Source organism: Staurois parvus, unplaced genomic scaffold (genome assembly GCF_062004578.1).
Source record: "Staurois parvus isolate SC_StPar_1 unplaced genomic scaffold, SC_StPar_1.0 ptg000101l, whole genome shotgun sequence".
NCBI classification, from domain to species: Eukaryota; Metazoa; Chordata; class Amphibia; order Anura; family Ranidae; genus Staurois; species Staurois parvus.
In genome coordinates, this window is record NW_028317897.1 from 1,175,651 (window position 1) to 1,201,135 (window position 25,485).

General features: G+C 40.7%; 2 protein-coding genes across 2 annotated transcripts in view; one reads left to right on the forward strand and one right to left on the reverse strand.

Annotated features, from left to right (window-relative positions):
* The window catches only part of RIC8B (RIC8 guanine nucleotide exchange factor B), a 62,880-nt gene extending 53,384 nt beyond the window's left edge, over positions 1–9,496 (forward strand). The window contains exon 10 of the mRNA XM_089671198.1: positions 3,170–9,496. Within this exon, the coding sequence (XP_089527324.1) occupies positions 3,170–3,281 (112 nt within the window). The 3' untranslated portion in view covers positions 3,282–9,496. The remainder of the gene's footprint in view (positions 1–3,169) is intronic.
* Positions 9,497–12,579: 3,083 nt separating this feature from the next.
* LOC149467783 (uncharacterized) overlaps positions 12,580–25,485 on the reverse strand; it is a 46,527-nt gene continuing 33,621 nt past the window's right edge. Inside the window, exons 10-12 of the mRNA XM_089671214.1 lie at positions 24,808–24,969; positions 17,861–18,073; positions 12,580–12,770 (exon numbers count right to left, since the gene is read on the reverse strand). Of these exons, the coding sequence (XP_089527340.1) occupies positions 17,861–18,073; positions 24,808–24,969 (375 nt within the window). The 3' untranslated portion in view covers positions 12,580–12,770. The remainder of the gene's footprint in view (positions 12,771–17,860; positions 18,074–24,807; positions 24,970–25,485) is intronic.

Consider the following 25,485-nt stretch of genomic DNA (forward strand, 5'->3'; position numbering starts at 1 on the left):
ACGAGGGGTTATAGGGCCCTACTCTTTCGAGCTTACAATCTAGGAGGGAGGGGGTAGTGGTACAGGAGGAAGTGGCTGTGGGGGATGAAGTGGTACGAGGAATGAAGGAGAGCAGCAGTTAGGTGAGGGTGGGGTAGGCTTCCCTGAGGCATTCCTTTCTCTCCTAATAAAGACTACACGTGGATGGTTCAATACACATTATAACACTGATCCACTGATGTATAGCAGTACTGGTGATCTCCTGCAACCACTGATGATTTAAAACCACTATGAATGAAGGTGAAAACCGTATTTCTTTACTATACAGGACACAGGAGTTGATTTCTTAAGATTGTGTTATACGCTGCTACCTTTTTGGGTATTTCCATCCTGGTAAACATTTTGCTGGGTCTGTCCCTTATATCCTCATATAACCCACTTGGCGAGATTCCCGTTTCTTTACTAATGTCTTGGATACCTTCTGCTGTTGGAGATGAATTGGGGTTATATGGGGACACAAAAGGCTGGACCCAGAGAAGACTTTACCAGTGTGCAATCACCTAAAGGTAGCAGTGTAAAACCCATGGTGCAAGAATCAACTATCTGGGGTGATACTCAAAGATAGGGAATTTTGACATACTGGTAAATTCCATATTTAAAAAAAAAACACACACACACAAGTATCGTAGTTGTGTCTGATGTACGGGACTTTTGTAAAATAAAGGTCATTTAGGGTTTAGATGTGCTTTAAAGTGGAAAAATAGAGGTGTGGGTTTGGTTATGCCAAAACAGCTGTGCTTACATGACGAGTGAGCCATTTTCAATGTAGGATTTCAAAGGGATCTGGTTAAGGTTTTGTGCTACCAATCTTTTTGACGACATTTAGAATCCTACAGTGGAAGCCTCAGCTCCAATTATCCTGGTGTATGCTGTGTTATATATTCAGTAAAACAGAGTGTATATAAGAGAGCTACTGCCAGCCAGCTCATTAAAAACACATAATTACCAGCTAATTGTTTGGGTGATGCTGCTCCTGCTCCCTTTTGTAGCTGCTGACCAAAGAAAGTCACGTCACAGAAAGCCGACAAAGTATTGTTGGAATTCAGACTTCAATTAACAGAAAATATTAATAGGCAAGGAACATAGTCTTGTGAAACAAGGGCCTGTGGCTGAATAGTGTTTGTTTCTCTGGCAAATCATTACTGTCATAATGAAAAAGAGCTGGCTTTTTGTGCCTTACTGCGAGGGCGAAGACTGATTGAGGTAATACATTGAGTTGTAGGTAGTGGTTTAATTAAACCTGTGCAGGGTCCTGCATGATAGCTAGGTGAGTGGATATTTCTAAGGAGATATGGAATCAGGTGATAGAATACGACAGAGAAATACTCCTTTTTAAAAAATTTTTTTTTTTTTTAATTGGTTTAACTTTTTACATTAAATGTTGTAGAGAAACTGTGTTCAGGTTTCATGTAGCTAATCATAAAGCATATCCCAAAACAAATTTAACACAGTGCAGCTTATTGGTCCTTCGATGTGGTGGCTGTATTTAAATAATTTTTTTTCCTCTTTATTTTCACCTAGCAATCCTGTGAATAACACACTTCCCATCCCTTTATGGCTATGCTCACTTTGTCACTGTATCTATGGAGTGTGCTATGGCCATCACCCAGGCTGGACTTCAAATGTGTCTGATTTTGTTCACGTTGTATTAATGGGTTAGGCAACCCATATATCATGCTATTTTCTTTCCTTCTACCTGTGGTTGAAGGAAATAATCACATGATTCTCCTATTAACATAGGCTAGGTTGATGGGGGGAATCCCTCTCACAGTGCTGTTGTATTCTGGTGGTGATGGTGGGGGCTTGTTTTCATCTATTGTGCATTTATTGGTAGGTTCTTTGCTTTCTACCCAGACCTGCAATACAAGTTATCAAAAGATCGCTGATTGCGCGTTCTGTCAAGGGTTTCAGTCACAGTGCTCTGGGAATTATTTTTAAACACATTCTCTCAATTTACACACAAGAAAAAAAAATTATTGAATGCCAGTGTATAAAAAAAAAAAAAAAAGTTAAAAGCATCTTAAAATTAAAAAAAAAAACCCACCATTGACCCAAAATTATAGTTTCTCTTTGAAACACAGAGTCCGCTTGCAGAAGCTTGAGGTAAAAAAATAAATAAATCACAATTGCGAAGTGGGGCGAAATTCAGATGTGGCACATAAGGATGGTAACGATGCAGGAAAAACAAAGGTTAGCCCAGCAATCTGCCATTCTTGTATACTTTAGCTATTTTTTTTTTTCATGCAGTAAAGTTTGTATGTATATATGTATGTATGTATGTATGTATGTGTGTGTGTGTATATATATATATATATAAAACACACAAATGCATACCTAGAGCCACAGTGGTGATGGTGGATATCCTGTGGCTGAAGGCATTGGGCATTGCCACCCTTAATTCAAGTAAAGGCGCCCAGCGCATCCAAGTTGTACAGATTTAGGGCTGGTACTCTTATAGCTCGATAACGTTGGAAATTAATTTAATGTGCTCGTTTATTAGCTTTAAATCAATAATTAAGGACTACCAAATGAGGTAGGAGCATGGGGGCTAGATATAATTGGATTGAGGATGGAGGGTTGTTGGAAGCTGTAAAAGGATTAAAATGATTGTCAGTTCTGTAATTAAACTGTCACAGACAAAAAGCTACAGCAAGAAGGTTGGCTAATTCTTAGTGAATCAAGCAGGTCTCAAGCACCACTAGAGGATGTGCAGGCAGAACCTCACCTAGGTTATTTTCTGTTTGCTAATTAAATAAAAACGCACTGTTGTCTTTTTAACTGAATGGAGCTATTTGCTGAACTGGTGCTGAGTGTCTGGCAATTTTTTTTTTTTCTTTTTTTAACTGGAATAAAATCAGACAAAAGAGAACTTGTATATACAACACAGCAGTCTTGCATCCTTGTCCAGGACTCATTAAATGTGGACTTCGGTGCTTTCCCTTTAATTGGCAGCCAGCAACAGAGAACAAGTTGAATCTATTCTTCACATTATTTTGGCTCTTTAAGGTCAACTTTATTTGTTAAACATGGAGCTTGGATTAATAAAAAGAGAAAATTTTTGTATGCGGAGCCTGTCTGAGTGCCTAACACATTCTGAACGCTGAAAAGAATTTTATTTTTTGTCTTTCAGGGAAGATATTATTAAACCGATGGGTGTGAGAGCAGATGGGACGATGGCACCACTGGAAGAAGTTATACATGGTACACAGATGCCCGAGCCAGAGAACTCTGATTCAGACTAACACAATCTCCTGTGGTTTTTTACTTTTGTTTTTGATATCTATTTATACTCTTGATAAGTCAGAACTTATTTTGTCTTTAAGAAGTAAAAATAAGGTATATACTTTTTTCTGTTACCTTTCCACCAACAAAGTACTGTCCTGTTACATTTATAAATGGTTTATAATAAACAAAAATAGTTATTGTAGAGGGTGGTGGCAGATGGGTGTTACTGCAAGTGGTGATTATTATAAAATGAGAACCCAGTGGTGTGATTCACCTATTACTGTGAATATTTAAATGCAAAACTTAGGATGAAAATTCACCCATGCCAAGCTACAAATTGGGACATTTTAAAGTGGCACTATTTTTTTTTTTTTCCCCAAGCAAAAATTAAAGCACAGCTGCAGCCAAGATTTTCAATTTCAATATTTTTATTGAAATTTAAAATAGAGTACAAGTGTACATAGAAGTAAACGTCAGGATCGGCATTCAAGGTTGAACTGTATCCACCATATCAATGATTATCAGAAGAAATAATACACTGACCATAAAGCAGTTGAAGTACAAGCATACAATATCTGGGTGACTTTAAGCCAAGAATTGGATGTTGGATAGAGTGAAACCGGTTAGAATCCGTCAGTTTTGTATTGCTGTCGTTACTTCTTGTCAGCACAGGAAATGGGAATTTTCCCCAAGGGGAAATGAACAAAAAACATGTTTTTAGCCGAGTTTTTAGCATCCCTCTACAACCGCCATTCATAGGTTAAGTTAGGTGTATCTAATGCTTTGGGCCGTCATCCTCTTGGCGCCTCACTGCACACCTTCATTGCCAAGCTAATTTTTGGAAAATTTATTTGGTACAAATCCTTATATTTCTTGTGAGACATGTTGGCGGTGGGATTTTTCTTTTACACATTTGTTTAAACCTCTCAACTTGAACTGTTATTTGGGGCATTCATAAAATCAGTGTTTCATGCACCAAATTTCCAGTACATTCAATAGTTTGTGGACCATCAGTTTTTTTTTTATTTCTCTATACTATCTGCCTTTCTGATCCTGTGCCAATCTTATTCCCATTTCTTGCAGCACAAGGACTGGAAGCAAGGGAAAAAAAAAAATATATATATATCACTCCAATGAGGTCACAGCCAGAAATAATAACCCTAACAGCAATTTAAAGCCTAACTCCAGGCACTATACACCTAAGCTGCCCATAGATTAGCAAATTCAGCTGGTTCAGCAGGGACGAGCTGAATTTCATCCAATGTATGGTCACTGTTGTACAGAAGTCAATCAACTGAATGACTTCTGTACAACAGCCCTTCTGGAAAGTTTGCAGTCGATCAGCACTGCAGGCTATAGCCTGCAACAGTGATCTTTGTATTATGACACTGTGGAGACTTCCCCACCGTTAGAATACAAGCACACAGAGGGAGGATTCTCCCACCCACATAGAGTGTGGATGCAGGAAATCAGGTCGCTCGACAGGCTGGTTGAACCTGACCCATCTATGGCCAGCTTTGAGTTGAAGCAGTTACACATTCCGTTGCCACAAAAGCAATCCTCATCCTGCAGGTCTTATTCTATGCCTGGGAAATCTGTTTCCATGCTGAAATTGGTACAATTCCCGCTGTACATCTGGGATGTCATGTGCCTGCCTTCCTCTCCTTCTGACCATTCACAAAATACACATCCCCAAAACTTCATTTTGCTAATAACCAGGCAGGCTTGACCATAATCATTCTATATCATTGTGCTTACCACCAGGCATAGTAAAGCAAGGCTAGCCATGCTTGTGAAGATTTCTCCCATTCAAAAGTACCTGAACAGTGACTGTCACCATTTAGCTGAGAATTTTCAGCCCAGCTCCTTAACTTTCAGATGAATGTTTGTTAAGCTGCGCTATTAGACCAGTATAATTTGATATTTTCAGCCCTGGATCATACTAACGCGCGCAACAGCGCATGTGATTCACACAGGAACTGCACCGCATTCCTGTGCAAATCGCATCCGCACTAAAAAAAGGTGCAGGACCCTTTTTTTTTCCCCCGCACCTGATTCACATTGCATGGGTGTTCACACCCATGTGATGTGAATTCTGATAACTGCACTGCATTTTGCGATCTGTTTTGGTGTGTCGTTAATTTAACATTGTACCAGATTGCATGGACACTGTGCGATTGCAATGCGGTGTGGGAATTTCAGCAAATCCTGTGTGAACCAGGGCTAAATACGACGAAACATTATGGACTGACATTCATTATTATGTGCCGAGTAGCAAAATTCATATGCAGTTTTTTGGTTATGAAGGAAAACAAGTTTTCACTTAAGAAAACAGTGCAATGCAAAAGTACCCCATCAACCATCCCCCAAATAAAGACTCTCTTGTGAGAAAAATGGATGCTTACTCCTGATGTCCATTATTAGGTTACAAAATCAGGCAGTGGGCTTGAAATGGCTTATTTTGAACTTTCATAATCAGTATTAAAATAGCTCTGGCACTAGAGTAAATGTTAACGCCTAACCTGTAAAACAAGAGTTAATATTTACTGTCCTACCAGCTGAGTGATTAACTTCTGCATTTGATATATCTGGAAGTAACAGATCCTTGCTCCCCTAATGTGCAGTGTGGTTTCACCTACCATCTCTTATGTCACTATACCGGTACTGTAGCCTGTAACAATGTAGGGGGATGGTAGATTTAAAAAAAGAAAAAAAAAACGCAGTGTGGAATCAGCAGTCAGATGCTCCAGAAAGAGTGGTGAATCTGATGTTTTAGGCCCTAAAGTTTAAACATCAACAGCAGGACAGGCAATTTTTTTCCCTCTCATTTCAGAAAGGCCTTTTTAACAAATATCTAGTGACTGTTGCTTTAAAAATAAATAAAAATGCTGTTATAAAGTGTAGCTATCTCATACCAGGTTGGACTGATGGGCAAAGCTTCAACACTTCCAGGGTGACGCTTGCCATCTCCCAGACATATATTTATTCCATTGTTATGATGGGCTGCCTCACTGGCCAATCAGACACTTTGGGAGATGAGTATTACCTACACTTTATACTTGGCAGCTTTAAAGCACCTTTTGAAGCCTATACAAAATGGCTTATCTTCCACTCAGGAATGTAATTAAAGTAGCACTAACCCTTAAATTACATCTAAACGCATTCGCTAAAATCTTATATAAGCTTTAACATATCAATTTAAATTTCAAAAGTTGTTTCCAGTATTTAAATCTGCAGAAAGTAAAAACTGGTGATCCTACCATGAATATCCTTCTTCAAGCACTTCCTGTGATGGGGTGACAACTGTCTACCATCTGTTCCCTGTGTTGTCACCATTTTATTTGGTCCCCTGGCAGAACCTAAAAGTGGCCATGCTAACACACATTGCTCAGGCATGGTCCACTAGTGTCACTATGAGAAAGCCAGTCCAGAGAAATAATGTGCAACTGTTGCTAGGGTGAGTGCATGTAGAGGATGTTAAAAAAAAAAAAAAAAAAAAAAAAAAAAAAACACACCCCATGGCAATTGCTTAAGTAGTTGTAAAAGCTTCAGGTTGTTTACCTTAATGCATTCTCTACCTTTCCTGGCTTTTTTTTTGTGCAGCTCCCTCCTAAATACTTACCCGAGCCTGATCTCTATCCAGTGCTGTGCCAGAGTAGCGGTGATGCTCTCTTCACCCCCTCCTCACTGGACAGAGTAGCAAAAGCCATTGGCTCCTGCTACTGTCAATCAAATCCAGTGGGGGAGCCACAGTGTATCATTAGACAAAACACACCATGGTTCTGGATAGAGACTGCACATGTGCCACCATAGAAAGTTGCTTCCTATGGTGGCACACGGAGAAGAGGAGAAGCACCAGTGGGGGACCCCAGAAGAATAGTATCAGAGACACTCTGTGCAAAACCATTACACAAAGTAGAACTTATTAAAGAAAAAAAAAAAAACCAAAAAAAAAAAACTTTAATCACTTTATGAAACAGTGCACAGTAATGGTCATCTGGTTTGGATTTAGATCCATTTGGTCTTGAAAGAACATGCAAAAGCATGGCACATTTGCCTCATGTTTATACATTACAATCAGAAACATGCCTTATTACTTTCAGGTGGTAACTTCATGTATAGTACATATCAGTAGGGCCAGGATTGTATTATCCACCTGTGCAGTCTTCTATATAGCAGTACATGTGCATGACCACATAAGACATGGATGCAGCCACCCGAGTATGGCAGGTTGTACAAGCAGAATATGAAGACACTTGGCATATTGCTTAGTGTTAAGCTAAAGCCTTCTAAATATCACACAGATGGTATGTGGTACCTTCTGCCATTTACTAACTTTAGGATTGGGATCCCCTTGTCAATACACCAGGCTACAGCAAGTTGCTATTTGCTTAGTCTTAGGTTTGCTTCTCGCCCACCTGATAGGGCTGGATTGCTGTAACACCTGCTTACCCCATTACCTAATGCCATTCCTTGGCAGTAGACAGTTTTAATACTTTGGCTAAAATAATGTATGCAAGTGGTGCCTGGATGAACCAAATGTTGGGCCTTAAATATATTTAAAAAAAAAAACAACACAGTATAGTAGGTGCAGCGCTGGTGCGCTTTTATAATGCTTTGGAACACAATGTTAAATTTTCTACTTGACACAACTTAGCCAACTACTAGACACTCTTGCCATTGTCAGCCTCTTCATCCTCACTATTGCGGTTATTGCCTGTAATCCATTCTGGACAGTTACAGAATGGTGGTAGCAACCCAGCTTCATCAACAGTGACCGTTTTAAGGCTACCTGAGGTTTGCTTGACTGACTAAAACAAAATACCTGTGTAAGTTAATTCAAGCTAAAGCTAGGTTGGTCAAATACCAAGTCATATTATACCTTCATCTTCTGCCCAGTAGTGCCAATGGAGCCGATAACCTATGTGGCAAGGTAAAAGCCATTTTAATTGCACATAAATACAGTGTAAAAGGTTTTACAGTCTTCTAGTGGACCAGTCCATTTTCTGTATAATTTTTGCAATCTCCTGAGTCTCTGGGAGTGATTTGTAAACTACATTTGAAGAAAACCTGCATAATCTTTTTAGAGTTGCAGGATTTACTTCATGTGTAAATTCTTGACTTTGTAAAAAATCAATTTGTGAATAAAACTTCTCTCACCACTTCATGTTTTGCTGGGACCTCGGCTTATGGCAAGATCAGAACAGAGCATAGCCAGGTTCAAGAAGGGACTCCTTATGTGCAATGCAATCACATTTCTTACCATCTTATTTGAAACATCTAAAAAGGTGCCATGGCTGATTTTAAGAATATCTGGGCAGTCTTTGTCCCTACACAGAAAGTGCTATAGCTCATTACAATGCAGGAGGGCAGTTTCTAAACTTTTACTTTTTCAGGACAGACAATGTTAAAATTGATTTTATGGCTGAAAATGAAGAACTGCGAACACAGTACAGACAGGGTTAAATGATAATCACTCCATGGCAAACCCCCCCCTCCACCAAACTTGACAAAAGCAGGGAGAACATGGAAGGCATGTTAAGCCAGTAAAAACATTTAAAAAAATAAAAAGTGGTTGCCTTTTTGTTATGCTATGGAAACATGTAACAAATATAAAGTAGGTTCTATCCCAATGTGGCTACAAAAGTTGAAATAAAAACTTTTAAAAAAGGACACCAAAAGTGGTCATTATGGTAGGTTCTGTCATCCACCAATGCAGCTTTGCAGTACATGTAGCAATTGGACCATATGGTGTCAATTTGCTAAATGATAGCTGTGAATGAAAAAAGGGATTTCAGCTTCATTGAAGAAAGCAGCAACTCTCAATTGCCTCGCAGATAACACACATGGCAGTCACCACTGTAAAAGGCACTGTAGAGTCAGATTTACTATATGCAGAATTACGTAGGGGACAGGGCCTTATTACATAGTGCTGTTGTCTGAGCAAGGCTGCAGCAAGGAACGGATTAAGGTTTTTCTCACGGATGTCCCCAATGTCACAGGAAACCTGTTGGTGATTAATTATAGCAACATCCACCTCAAACAAACTAAACTATACATCTTGGGTAAACATACTTTAAATCCCAATTGTGAATTGTTAGTTGAAACTTGCTGGGAGGGGGGGCGGAAAAATGCTGGAAATGTTCAAATTCTTTAATAAAAGGCATGGATTTGTTTTATGAATTGTTCTTGCTCACCTGTCAAAATAAAAGCATGTCAGTTTTTCTTTTTACTTCCCATGGTTTTCTTCATAGAATGCAACTCAGATACTCCTTTAGGTTTATGTGATTTTAGAGTTTAGGTTAACTTTTAAAATTATATAAACCTTATTCAGAGAAACGGCAAATCTTAAACGTTAATGTAGTTTCAAATGTTTTCAATCCTGCAGCTTTCATTAAAACAATTCCTAATGATCTTGCAAAAGGGCCCCTAAAGATACACGTTATGGGTTGACAATGCTTACCCAATTGTGCTCCCATGTTGGCAACCTGTCACTTGAATCTTTGGTGGCGACTACAAGCGGTTGTGTTGACACACATTTGGTCCAGAGTTTTGGCATGCAGCCTACATGGTAGGGGGAAGCATGTTAAAGAATCGAGATCAGCAGCACCAGGATGTAAAGAAGACTTGGGGGTGCGTATGGGGTTATGGAAGAAACATTGTTCAGGATAGTGATTTACCAAATTAAATGCAACCCAGTAAATGTAACCTAGTAAGTGTTTATTATGGGTATTATATAGCACCAACAAGTTTTGCGCTTCTAAATATTCTTCAATAACACCTTAGTCCCTGCCCTCAAGGAGCACACACCCTACCATTTTAGACAGGGGCCAGTTAACTCGCCATCACATCTTTGGTAAGGGGAGGAAACCCTTAAAAAGCACAGGGAGAACATTCAAATTCTATGAAGATAGTGCTGCAAGGCATAAGTGCTAACCTATAAACCACTGTGCATCCCACACATCTAATTTGATAAGATTTGTAGGAAATGTAGTCATAGTTTGGACTCTTCTCTGGTGGATGAATGCGTGTCCATACATTCTCTCCACCGCAGTCACTCTGGGCTGCCATAGTGGAGGTATACAGTGATGCAACCTCTGATTGGACCCAATATTTTTATAAACTATATTAAAAAGTTACTAAAGGTTATTGTATGACAGTCCAATTACATGCCAAGTCTGGTTATGTCTAGCACAAACCTCAAAATATAAACCCCCCCCCCCCTTTTTTTTCCTTTCCAAAAGCCTCGTGTCACACATGCTCCCCCCTCCCAGACACTGCAGCTTACAGTAGGAGGGTTTCAGCAACAGAGGTGGAGCTGTCAATCTAGAAGTATTGGGCAAGACTAGGTGTGTGCAGGTGCTGACTAAAGGCGCTACCAACATATGGATCAGTAGTGATAATGCTCATGCTCCCTGGCAGGTTTAGCAGGGGGATTAAGAAAACCACTGATGTACGTATAAGTAAAGTGATGCAGCCCATTTTTAATTTATTGAAAGGCCGTAGTTCTACTTTAAAAGAGAAGTATGGTCAAAGTTTTTTTTGGACATACGCCTCTCCTTTGTCACAGGTGCACCTGTGACCCAGATTCAGCTGACAGTCATCAATGGTCATTTGATCACTCAGTTCTCTGTCTTAGAGCCAGCTGCAACATCGGACCGATGCTGAAGATATATAGGCGAGTGTTTTTTGCTATCCCACGCAGTAAAATCAAACCCTGGATTTAAAGGCAAAAATGGAGCGGTCATTGCCGACTTGTTTATCAAGGTACAAATTCCAGGTACAGGTGACATCCTGATCTGGAACAAAACTGTACAGATCAGGTATCTAAACATCTAATATAGTTATACACTGTAAACAAGAAAAATTTAACAAGTACAAGATGCCAGTAGGCTTGAGGCTGCGGTCACCCAGCAGGGTGAGGAATGCATGGCCTTCCCAGTGCACAGGTGGAGAAGACCTGTCTGCACGTAGGGTCAGTGTGGTCATTCTGTGTGCCTTAGAGGTTCCCATCCTTGGTACTCTGGGGTTCTCAGGAGGGTAAATTAATAGATAAGAGAAATCAGTGCAAAAAAAAAGCCCACATTGGTAGTGGCACTCAAAGTGTTTTTTTAGAGCTTAGGGCAGGGATGTCATCTGGGTGAATCTCATGGCTCCATGAGATCCACCCAGACAACATCACTGCCCTAGCCTTTGTGCGCCTCTGCCAATCAGAATACCTTTGCTTTTTTGCACCGATATCTCCTATTGAAAGGGGAGGTGGTTTGGCAGTTTGTCTCAGAAGGAGAAAACAGAAAGGATCCCATTTGGGGCAGCACAGTGGCTAAGTGGTTAGCACATCTGCCTGGCAGCACTAGGGTCGCCGGTTCAAATCCCAACCACAGCACCACCTGCCTGGAGTTTGCATGTTCTCCCTGTGCCTGCGTGGGTTTCCTCCAGGTACTCCGGTTTCCTCCCACACTCCAAAGACATGCTGGTAGGTTAATTGGCTCCTGTCTAAATTGGCCCTAGTATGTGTATGTATGAATGTGAGTTAGGGACCTTAGATTGTACGCCCCTTGGGGGTTAGGGACTGATGTGAATGTACAATATATATGTAAAGTGCTGCGTAAATTGATGGCGCTATATAAGTACCTGAAATAAATAAATTTGTGCGAACATGCTGGATTATAGTTCAATGAGTAGGCTGGAAGTGGGGAGGTAGCAGGAAGCTACCACCATTGAACAGTGGTGTCCTCTTCTGTTTATATAGAATGTTGGAGTTGGGCAAATCACAAGACTTGCTGAACAGGAATACAAACAGGTCACAGTTCTTCATAAGCCAAATTTAGTTAAAGCAGACTTACAGAATGCCATAAAAGTACTCCCCCCCCCCCCCCCCCCCCTTTTTTTTTTTTCTCTTCTCATTACTGGCTAGTTAAAGCCCATGATAATGGTGCAGAATTACTTCCTTATCACCAGCATTGGGTCCCTCTAATGACAGACAGCTAAATTCTGGCTTACAGGCACAGTGCAGGGTAGGGTGGGAGGGATATCAGTTGTGTACCTCTGCCTGAGCCACCACTCCATACTATGCCTTACACAAGCTGCAGCATAGAGGAACTAGCCAAGAAAAAAGATAACTACATACCACTGGAGGTTCCTGTCTGCAGTGGAGACTAGAGGGAGGGGATTACAAATATGCTGTCTTTATTTTGAAACACATGTATAGATTTGTTTTTTTAATTAACTGAAAAAAAAGTTGACTTTTTATAATTGCTTGTGTTTCAAACTGAAATTAGATAGACAGAAACAAATGAGAATTAAAATTATACATCAGGTTAAAAATGGTTTTATTCAAATGTACATTAATAATATAAAAACATTAGAATATACCTTTCTGAAATTTTAAAAATTACAAATTGTTCATAATTAATTCAAAATTATCAATATTAATAGTAAAAAGGGCATACGGTTGCATCTGTGCCATCTTTCTGAGGCTCTGAAAAGACAGGAATGACAAATGCCTACAAAGAAATAAAACAGCAAAGTCAAAGTGAAAAACTGAACTTACAAAATTAAAAAGATTTGCTATATTACAGGATAAAAAAAAAAAAAAAAAAAAATTAAATCTTGCCCACTTCCCCCCAAAGCATACATTGTCTGGTATTTCTGTTAGAAAACAGTGCTCTTCCTTAAATGTAAGTGTACCTAAGCAAACCTGTTCTGTAGCCTTAGGCTCCATTCACATTTGTGTGAGTTTGGATTGTGACTTTACACTCTCTGGACTTAAGTTGCATCAAAAGTTGCATCAAAGTAGTGCAGGCACCTTTTCAAATTTGCTGTGCCTCTGGGTCGCACAGATCTGAACGGGAGCCATTGAAAAGAATGGGCTGTGACTTATGCTACTTGTCATGTCAAAAGTCGCAAGTGTGAATGGAGGCTTATTAGTGTATATATGCAGTGTGAGCTCTAAGACACTGATGCCCCCAACTGCTTGTCTCATGAGATTTATACAAAGATTTGGTGATATCACTACTGTGCTGCTCACGCCTTGCTGGAGGCTCCAGCATGAGGAAGCAAAGACCTGCCTCCACATAGATGGTCTCTTTTACATGGAGTCACAGTGCAGGAAGAGGTGTGTTAAAAATCAGCTAAAAAGGGAGACCACAGACAACACTGGCGACTAGTCCTTTGCTGTCCGACTTGTTTCGAGTACATCTTCTAGACTTCAAAGCCTCTAGAAAAAAAAAAAAAAATATTGCACCTGCCTGCAGTTCTACTTTAAAGGTGGATCTAAAGTCCCACAACAAAAATTGCTAGGTGATTTGGCCAAAAAAAAAAAAAAAAAATTATATATCATGCTCCTCAAAAGAGTTTAGTTTCTATGTATCCCACTGCAAAAGTCAGTGCAGTAAAGTCCTGACTCATTCCTGGAACAAAGCTGGTGTCTGGGACCTACAGTATATGCTGGCACAGAAATTGCATCATCGGTGGCTACCAAATGGGTGAAGAGAAGCAACACCGGACAGAACAGAGGCAGATAAGGATATGCCTTTCACTTTACTAAAATCTTTGCAAAATACTGATTGGACCTGAAAGGGATTTTTTTTTTAAAAATTAACAGAACTCAAAGTGGAACTAAACCTGTCGATTTAACGTTTAAAGAAACGGTTATATTCCTGGCATGCTGGGAATGTAACCGTCATGTTTGCTTGTGCTCTATACCAAACTGTCAAACCATCAAATGGCTGGTGTCATAATTGATCACATGTGCAGCACCATGGTAGTTGTAGATGAAACAGACTAAGATGGCAGCTTCCTTGGCTGAAGAGGAGAGGAGGGTTTAGTTCCAGTTTTAAAATGGAACATTGGTCAGAAAATTAAGTCTGGCTAGATCACTTCAGGCTGGCAGCCTTTTGTAGGTATAGCTACAGTTGTGCTAAAACGTTTGCATACCCTTGGAGAATTGGTAATATTATGTACCATTTTTAAAGAAAACATGAGTGAGCAGGCAAAACACATTTATTTCCTATGGGATTCATATTAAAATGTAGGCCATAATGGCACAAATCATAAAACAAAACATGGCAACAACAAATGAAATAACCCCGGTTCAAAAGTCTGCTTACCCTTCGTTCTTAACCATTTGCCGCCCGGCCAATGGCCGTTTGGCAGCCGGCAAAATCCCTCAGTGTTCCAGGTGGATGTCATATGGCGTCCTCCCAGGCATGCGCAGTTTGCACGCCTGCAGAGCCACGCAATCTGTCACCGGCCGTGTACCTTGGACACGGCCGATGACAGATTTGAGTACCGGCCTCGTTGCCAGTACCATGTGACCTATCACAGCAGGTCACATGACAATGGATGGCTTCATTCAGCCATCCATTGTATACTAGTGTGCCTAGCGGTGAATGGGCACAGTGATCACATGCACAAGCTGGGCCAATCACAGCCCAGCTGTGTCATGCGATTAGCCGTGGCCAAATCACAGCTAAGCACAAAAAAAAACAAAACAAAAAAAAAAAAAAAACAACCCTGAATGAATCGATGTCATTCAGGTAAATGCTTGCTTATAGCAAAGTAATTCTTTAAATAAATTACTTAATTCTGTAAAAAAAAAAAAAAATACTGATCAATTCCCCAAAGTAGTACAATGTTACTATGGTAATATTATACTACGTTGGTCATAGTGAAATATGAAAAAAAATCTTTAAAAAAAAAATAAATGTAATAAAAAATTAAAAAAAAAAAATTATATATTTTTTTTCCCCCATACTGTCAGTGTCCCTGATCACCGCCATGCCAGTTATATGACGCTGTACTGCACTGGTGACAGTATGTAAAAAAAAAAATATTGGAAATATTTTAAATGTTTTAATTTTCTGAAAAATTATGACAAATAAATACAACTTCAAAAAACTCGCCATGCCTCTTATGAAGTACGTCAGACTGTCTACTTCACAAAAAGTCGTCATTTGGAGGCCATCTGTACTGTTCTGACATTCTTGGACCTCAAGAAATTAGATTGGCCGTCAGTACTTCAGGATTGATCAATATTCAGATATATCCCATAGTTTGTGAACTCTATAACTTTCCTACAAACTAAATAATACACCCTAATTTGGGTTATTTTCACCAAAGACATGTAGCAGAATACATCTCGGCCTAAATTTATAAAGAACAATTATTTATTTGCAAACTTTTATAACAGAAACAAAGAAAAACGTGCTTTTTTTCAAAATTTCCAGTCTTTTTTTGTTAATTTAGCAAGAAATAAAAATCCCAGCGGTGATTAAATACCACCAAAAAGAAAGCTCTAGTTGTGTAAAGAAAATAAAATTTTAGTTTGGGTACAATGTTGTATGACCGCGCAATTGTCATTCAAAGTGTGAGAGCGCTGAAACCTGAAAAAATGGCCTGGGCAGGAAGGGGGTAAAAGTGCCCGGTATGGAAGTGGTTAATACTGTGTATTGCCCCCTTTAGCATGAATGACAGTGTGCAGTCTTATGTCATAGTTGTCAATGAGGCCTCAAATTCTTGCAGGAGGTATAGCTGCCCATTCATCTTGGCAAAATGCCTCCAGGGCATGCAAAATCTTTGGTCATCTTTCATGAACTGCACGTTTGAGATCTCCCCAGAGTGGCTCGATGATATTAACCCCTTGATGTGAGATCTCCCCAGAGTGGCTCGATGATATTAACCCCTTGATGTCAACATAACACAAATATGCGGCCTCACAGAACTGGGCTTTTTTCCATGGGGCAGCATATTTGTGTACCTGTCTTTGTGCTGGGAGCGCACCGCACAGCGAGCTCCCAGCACAAAGACCCCTGTGTCACTGAGAGCACCGGGTCCCGTTCTAACGATTGGGACCCAGAACTCCCGATTCCGGTTCACATCATTGCTGTTATAGCCTCTACCACAGTGATCAGTCACTGCACAGCCCGGCCCCCTTGTTTTTTTTCTCTCTATGAATGGAGGAGAGAAATACATTGTCACCTTGTTTGTCTGTAACAAGGCCAAACATTCCAGGGTATGTAAACATTTATTCATGGCCATTTGGGTGAATTCTGTTATGATTTAAAAAGAGGTAAAATGACTATATGTGATAATAAATGGCTTTGTATGATTGGTACCCTTAAAAGAGCATTTTTTTGGCATGATCAGTCATTTTCAATATTAACGCCAAAATGTCAGTTTCTGCCTGGGTGTGCAAACTTTTGAGTACAACTGTATGTAACACATTAAGAAATAATTGCCAATACGGTTTAAAATAAAGTAAAACAGTGTCTCACCCTGCTGTGCACAGTGCCACAAATCAGCCACTAGAGGCCGATCTGCTGACTAAATGTTTACTGCTGCTCATGGTGCTCTGGGGTTCAGCAAGATGACAGGCTCCAGCAATTAGAAAAAAGGGACAATGCTGCAATTTACAGAACTCACAAATGTTGGTAGCATCCTTAATGTGGAATGTATGTTTAAAGTGTTACTAAACCCATGACACTAAAACCAGTCTATCTGTAGTGAAGCATGCTTGTTATACTCACTCTGGAATCTAAGGGGTTATTCCTCACATTTTGTAAAAAGGATGTTTGTTCCTGTCTTTTCTGATCCTCACCTTCTACTGTCCCCAGTCCATCTGCTGATAGAACAGAGCCGTGGGGACAAGCTGCACATGCTTAGTTTGGTGTGTATCGCTAGAGAGCTTTATTCTTTGGAGTGTGCATGTGATTGGCACAGGGCCAATCAGCCCTGTCCAGACAGAGGGTCAGGGGTCCTGCAGCCTCATAGGACAATCAGAGAAGAATGAAAACTCCAACAAAGCTTTAACCTTTGCTCTGCTAGACACTGATAGAAGTCACAAGATGGCTATTGCCCCATACACATAAGAAATCCTAAGAAAATCTTCATTTGAGGACAGATTGTCCGATAATCGGAATGTTAGTACAGAGTTTCAGAGCCGATCACGACAATTCATGCAACAATATCCAAAATATCCAAAGCTCAAAATGTTTCTCGTACGATACCAGATCGTACGGTTTGATTAATTAACACAGTAGTCTACCAAAAATACAATAAAAATACATAACATCACTTTCAAAATTATTTTTTGTACATGAATTTTTGTAGCTTTAGTAACCCTTTTCACTTTCGATGTGAGACTAGGAGGCAAAAAAATAAAACAGGCGATTGTTCGTCCAATATTCTCATTGTGTACAGGGCAGGGGCGGACTGACAAATCATGGGGCCCCCGGGCAATAGGGGATCATGGGGCCCGTGTCCTTGCCCAAACTCAAAAAAGCCTATGAAAAAAAAGGTACCAGGGGCATCTCATGGGGCCCCCTACTGACCCCAGGCCCTCGGGCAGTGCCCAAGTTTCCAAATGGTCAGTCCGCCCCTGGTACAGGGCTTTACTACTGATGAGGAAATGTATTTAGCAGTTTATATTTACTAAAATAATTGCATTTCCATGTTGAGTGTACTGTATGAGACCAGATATAGTGAATGCAGGGTCCTGGGTTTAGTAACACTAAGTTTTAACATAGATACTGCCCACTGCATCAGCCACTATACGTACAACTATACCTGAAAGACAATATGTGGCAATACTTGCCTATGATTTGTGGGTTCTCATCACCTTCTCCATGTCTTTCTGCCAGTTAAGTGCACGGACAAACTTTCTGATGCTGTCACAAAGATCTCCCAATTCTGACACATCTCTACTATTCCTTGTTTGATTTTTAAAAGGACCTACAAGATCCCTGTTGATCAGAAGACGGGGGACGCTGGGTCGCACCGCATTGACAATGTTAGCAAAAGGTTCGACCTGAGGGTGTTAAAAAAAAAAAAAAAAAAAAAAAAAAAAAAGGAGCGTTATATACAGTTGTGCTCAAAAGTTTACATACCCTGGCAGCAATTGTGAAATTTTGGCATTGATATTGAAAATATGACTGATCGTGCCAAAAAATGCTCTTTTATTGAAGGAGGATGATGATCATATGAAGCCAATTATCAGATAGTTGTTTGGCTCCTTTTTAAATCATAACAACAGAAAACACCCAAATGACCATGATCAAAAGTTTACATACCCTGGAACGTTCGGCCTTGGTACAGACACACAAGGTGACACACAGGTTAAAATACCAATTAGAGGTTAATGTCCCACATCTGTGGCTTTGAAAATTGCAATTCATGTCAGTGTATAAATAGTCAATGAGTTTGTTAGCTCTTACGTGGAATCACTGACTAGGCTAGATACTGAGTGTGACGGTGCGCGGCTTCATATCCCAGCCCTTCTTACCAACTTGTGACCGAAGGACCAGCCGATCTCAGACTGCGCTGTCACTTGCGTAACAATGCTACTCTCAGCTGCGCCCTGCACAAAGATTTTCCAGTTCATGGGACCACAATCTATGTGCCAGCAGCCTGAGAGCGATTGTTACTGGGTCAGGTCAATTACGCGAATAACCCTTCACACTGCCACCACCACCTTTTTTACAGAGAAGGAGGAAACTCACAAATCTTAGCAGTAACACTATGATATTAGTATAAGCGTCTGTAACACACTGTCACCGCAGACAGATTTATTCAGAGGATTATCACATACAGTAGCACTCTTCAGAGATAGGGATTCTTTGCATTAAAAGCTTTAGAGGCAGTTTTAACACTTTACAGAAAATAGGATTTATTACTAAAAAAAGGTCAAAATGGTGCAATTAAAATATATACAGAAAAAGATGTAACACACATATATATATATATATATATATATATATATATACACATACACACACACACACACACACACACACACACATACACACATATACACACATATATATATATATATATATATATATATATATATATATATATATATATATATATATATAAAACAACAGAAATAAAAGAAAAGTTTCAGAAGGACTTGCAAAAGTCCTTGGTTTGAGCAGACTCCAATCGTCCGAACAAAAGGTTACCTTTCTCACAGAGATGGTTCCTGATGTTAAAAGGGCGAGCTGACTTTTCTCCAGGCTGTCAGTCTTTTTCTATTATCTCAAAGGGGTGTCTCCTGAGAACAAATAGCCAATCACCTCATTTGGGGATGGGTGTTAGGCGGTGACCAAGGTTAGGATTTCTGTTATTATGATTTAAAAAGGAGCCAAAACAACTATTTGGTAATAAATAGCTTCATATGATCATCATTCTTCAATAAAAGCATTTTTTGGCATGAGGAGTCATATTTTCAATATCAATGCCAAAATTTCACAATTTCTGCCAGGGCATGTAAAATTTTGAGCATTGTATGTTACAAGCATTTATAGATTTGCCAAAGCCATCTACTAGGAGAACCAACCTAGAACTATCCATTCTGTTTGTATGCCCTGTTAGACAACCCCTGCAGGACAACCAGCCATTGCGGACCTAAGCTTCTGAAAGTGTTTTTTTGCCTGGTTGTTATGCAACTGCGATTTCCAGATCACCGACCCAGAACATGCATGCAAATCAAGAGTCCTTACTTAATTTTGACCTTACTATGTTTCAGGGTTAGTAAAAGAAGGTAGGTGCGCACCAAATTAAGCGTATGGTTAAACATTTAATGAACAGTCCAGTGCAAGATTAACCACCTGAGCTCCACTCAGTAACGCATTTCACATGTACAGAGATTACTTGTAGAGTAAGCGCTAACAGCTGGGGAGGCGGTCTTCTACATAGATCAGCCAATCACAGCTGCAATTAATCACAAACCCACGATCAGAGAATATGCTTACAAAAAAAAAAAAAAAAAAAGGGAAGGTTTCCACTTGCTCCAAAAGAAGCAATACACCTTTTCAAAAATTTGATAGAAACTGGCACCGTAGAGCCTAATGTGATTTCCATTTTTCACAGCAGCACAATAGCAGACACACAACAAATAGCATTAGTGTGTAAGCCTATATAGTCAAGGCTTTTCTATCATATAAAAACTTGTGGCAGCTTTATCTAATCAGATAATCTATTCCAATTTCAGTATTACCCCCTTTAAGTATAAAATCATTAGGTTTTATTGGAAAGAATATTTAAATCCACAAAAAAAAAAAAAAAAAATTATTAAAACTGTGAATATAATTCTTCACATACTTCGATATCTCTATTAAGGAACTGGATACATATATAAGCACTTTGATATCAGAATGATCAACTAAAACATAGTGGGTCCACAAATTAAGTGTTCACACATCAAATATTTGTTGTTCACTACACAAGAAAGGTGAAGACTACAAGAACAGTTACTTATCAGTCAGAATACTGTAGCAAAAGTGATACAAACATTTAACAAAAGATGGAACTACAACCATCTCACAGAGATGTCCAGGAAGTCAACACCTCTAAAGCAGCGTCTTCTGATGTGAAGGTTTGAAGAAAAATCGCCATGCAAGTTCATTGCAGTTAGCTAAAGAAGTAGAAAGCCAAACTGGGGGGATTGTTTCCTGTGACACAATTTCAGCTCACACTGTAGAGGAATGGCATGCATGGGCGTCATCCATGAAGGAAGCCTCTCCTAAATCCCATGCACAAAAAAACCCGCCTAGAATTTGCCAGGGCCCATGCTGAAAAAGAAGACTACTGGAACTCTGTACTCTGGCATGAGACCAAGATAAGTGTTTTTGGAACTGATGGCTTCAAAAGTGTATGGCATCGCAAAGGTGAGAAGTACAAGGAAAAATGCATGGTGCCTACAGTGAAACCTGGTGGCGGTGTCCTTCTGTGGGGCTGCATGAGTGCTGCTGGTGTCAGAGAGCTGCATTTCATTGATGGCATCATGAATTCACAGATGTACTGCTCTATATTGAAAGAGAAGATGCTTCCATCATGTTGCACTTTTCCAACACGACAATTATCCAAAGCACACATCTAAGGCCACTGTTGCATTGCTGAAGAAAATCAGCGATTCAGTGGCCAAGTAGGTCTCCTGATCTGAACCCAATTGAACACGTATGGGGAATTCTGAAGAGACAAGTTAAGCTTCACTCTCCATATAGTCAGGCTCTAAAAAAAAAGGTCATTCTTGAAGAATGGAAAAAAGGATGTTGCAATATGTCGTCAACTTTTTCATTCCATGCCTAGAAGACTTGGTGGGTGCTGTTCTTACAAATCATGGAGGTCATAGAAAATACTAGATGGCATTAATATTGTTGTGGGGTGTATTAATTTTTGCATCAACTAATTTGGGTAAAACTGAACACACACACACACACACACACACACACACACACACACACACTTCAGCTCATTGTCATCAATGACCAATCTAAGGGATGTTTTGTTTTTGGAGTTTATTGTAGTAATGGAGATAGGGATGGGGAACTGTAGTAGGATGCTCCATATCAGAACTATTCACATTGAGGACATTAGCTGATCTCTTAGTTGAACACTTATGAAGACTTGCCTGTCAATAGATAGTCTTCCCTTTGCTCACTCCTAAACTACTTGCTGCTATATGCGACAAAGTCCCTTTATCAGTAGTAGTTGTTACAGGGCTAAGCTCCTCAAGTATAAGCCAGTTACGACAGACTGATAACGTAGCTAAGCAAAGTCCTTTGCAGTAGTAGCACTAGGACAATCTCTATGCAACACTAGCCAGCGTTCTTTTCCAGACCCACGCTGACTATCAAACCCCAGGGGCAGTAGCAAGCACACCGTGTCCCCAAGTTCCTCAATGTCAGTACTCACAACTCCAAGGATAGAGTGGATGCCTCCTTCCAAATCGAAACACTCCAGTGATACCAGACAGAACCTTGGCAGACAACTCCCCTTAGTCAGCTTCCTGCAAAACCAGGGTCTCCCTCTCTAGCTTCAGGCCCTCAGTGCAAACTGCTAGAGCCAGTGTCACTACTGGTAGCATGAGGCCATACCTGGACCCGACAGAGGTTGCACAGGCAGTCCAACTCCAGGATGGCACATTGCCAGAAGGTTTGCTGTGTCTACCAGCACAGTCTCAAGAGCATGGAGGAGATACCAGGGGAGAGGCAGTTACTCTAGGAGAGCTGGACAAGGCCATAGATGGTCCTTAACCCATCAGCAGGACCGGTATCAGCTCCTTTGTGCAAGGGAGGAACAAGATGAGCACTGCGAGAGCCCTAAAAATGACCTCCAATAGGCCACTGGTGTGAATGTCTCTGACCAATCAGAAAGACTTCATGAGGGTGGCCTGAGGGCCCAACGTCCTCTAGTGGGCCCTGTGTTCACTGCCCGGCACCATAGAGCTAGATTGGCATTTGCCATTGAACACCAGAATTGGCAGGTCCACCACTGGCACCCTGTACTTTTCAAAAATAAGAGCAGGTTCACCCTGAGCACATCTGACAGAGGCATAGAGAGACAGGCAAACCTCTACAGGCTAGACAATGGCACTTTGACTGCAATTAGGTATCAGGATGAAATCCTTGGACCCATTGTCTGAGCCTACGCTGGTGCAGTGGGTCCTGGGTTCCTCCTGGTGCACGACATTGCCCAGCCTCATGCGGCGAGAGTATGTAGGCAGTTCCTGGAGGATGAAGGAATTGATACCATTGAATGGCCCCCATGCTTGCCTGACCTAAATTCAATAGAACACCTCTGGGATATCATATTTTGGTCCATCGGACGCCTGCAGATTGTACCCCAGACTGTCCAGGAGCTCCGAAATGCCCCGGTCAAGATCTGGGAGGAAATACCCCAGGACACCATCCGTCGTCTCATTAGAAGCATGCTCCGACATTGTTGGGAATGCATACAAGCACGTGGGGACCAAACGAAGAGTACCATTTTGAGTTGCTACAATGAAATTTCATCAAAATGGACTAGCCTGCTGCATAAATTTTTCACTTTGCTTTTCGAGGTGTCTTTCAATTCAGTCCTCTGTAGGTGGATAATTTTCATTTCCATCAAATAATGGGGCATCCTTACAGTATGTTCCTAACACATTACCCAGTCCATATTGGCATAGATATCCAGCATGATATTTTTTCCCATTGAGATCTGATGTGTTTTCAAAGTGGTACTTACATTTTTTTGAGCAGTGTGTCACACACATACACACACACACACACATACACACACACACACACACACTTGCCTCCACTCTAATTCATCTGAAAGTTCTGTTGGGTTGAGGTCAGGACTGTTCAGGCCATTCAAGTGCCTCCACCACACTCTCGCTCATCCATGTCTTTATGGACCTTGCTACACTGGTGTGCAGTCATGTTACAACAGGAAGGGGCTATCCCCAAAACTGTTCCCACAAAGCTGTGAGCATGAAAAATGGTCCAAAATGTCTTGCTGTGCTGACGCCTTAAGAGTTCTCTTCACTGGAACTAAGGGGCCAAGCCCAACCCCTGGAAAAAAAAAAAAAAAAAACAACAACTTCACACCATAATCCCCCTTCCAAACTTTACACAGTGCAGTCAGGCAAGTACCACTCTCCTGGCAACCGTCAAACCCACACACGTCTATTGGATTGCCAGACAACAATGCATGATTATTCACTCCAGAGAACACATCTCCACTGCTCTAGAGTCTAGTGGCAGCATGCTTTACACCACTGCATCTTAGTGGCAGCATGCTTTACACCACTGCATCTGACGCTTTGCATTGCACTTGATGATGTAAGGCTTGGATGCAGCTACTCGGCCATGGAACCTATTCCATGAAGCTCTCTACTCACTGTTGTAGTGTTAATCTGAATGCCACATGCCATTTAGGAGACCTTTAGCTACTGACTCTGCAGACAGTTGGCGACTTCTGCTCACTGTGCGCTTCAGCATGCGCTAACCCCCCTTTCATTTTATGTTGCCTACCACTTTGTGGCTGAGTTGCTGTTCCCAGTTGCTTCCACTTTCTTCTAATACCAACAGTTGACAGTGGAATATTTAGTAGCAAGGAAATTTCACGGATGGACTTATTGCACGGGTCGCAACCTATCACAGTACCACGCTTGAATTCACTGAGCTCCTGAGAGCAACCCATTCTTTCACAAATGTTTGTAGAAGCAGTATGTATGCCTAGGTGCTTGATTTGATACACCTGTGGCCATGGAGGTGATTGGAACACCTGAATCCAATGATTTGGAGGGGGTTTCCCCAATACATTTGGCAATACAGTGTGGGTGTATATATATATATTTTTTTTCTATCTATAGTGCAAGGCTGAAGACCTGAATGTTTCAAACAGTTCTGCATTCTTCCTTTGCACTTAAAGGCTGATGGGTGGTTTGCCAGAAACTGAACAAATTATGTGGCTTGAAAAATCATGCCACATAAATCAGGGTCCTGGTCTTTTTTGTTTGTCACAATGAGAGTTTATTAGGAACCGGCAGTTACCATGTTTCAGGGGTTAAAAGATGGCTTTCCCCAGTATGTTGGGTATCCACCAGGCTTTTGAAAGCTGCCACACATTAGTAATAACATAACTCATTCAGAACGTTCACCAAGTCCAGCACTCCACCACCTTAACTATGGTATTTAATCTCACAGGTATGATTGCATCCCTAAAACATATTTTGGATAACAGAAAACCAGATCAAAAAGTAAAAGAAGATACCTTTAAAGAAGTTCCCATTACAATCAGCAGATCTGCCCTTGGAAAGTCCTTTGAATATTTGCCAAATGCTTTTGGAAGGTCTTCACCAAAGAATACGACATCAGGTTTGACAACACCATAACACACATTACAACGAGGAGACTTGTCATTCATTATGCAAACCTTTAGAAAGAACAAAAAACAAGAATGCAGCTTATTAAACAGGTAGTATTAAAATAAACACACAACAACAACACACACGCACTAGCTGCTGACTTAATAAACACACACCTTAATAAACAACACCACACACACACAGTCCAGTGATCCAGCCCTATCCTCACACAAGACCGGTTCTTCACGGATCTTCAGGTTCCTGGTGCCACCATCTTGGATGTGGGAAGCTGGCTGTAACTTCCTGTGGCTTCACAGCTGGCTCCCCACTGCACATGCACAAGTTGTGTTTTGCTTTGTAAATGGACCTGCAGCTTCCTGGGACCAGTGATGTGGCCCAGGAGGTTGTGGGCGAGAATCCAGGCATTCAGAGTGGAAGTGAGTACCTGCTACAAATAAAATTAATTTTATATGGAGGGGGGGGGGGGGGGGGAGGTTGGCGGCAGGATAACAAAAATCAGACCTTTAAAACCGGTCATAAAAATGCATGTCAAAATGGTCAGTGAATTCAGATATGGGGCCAGC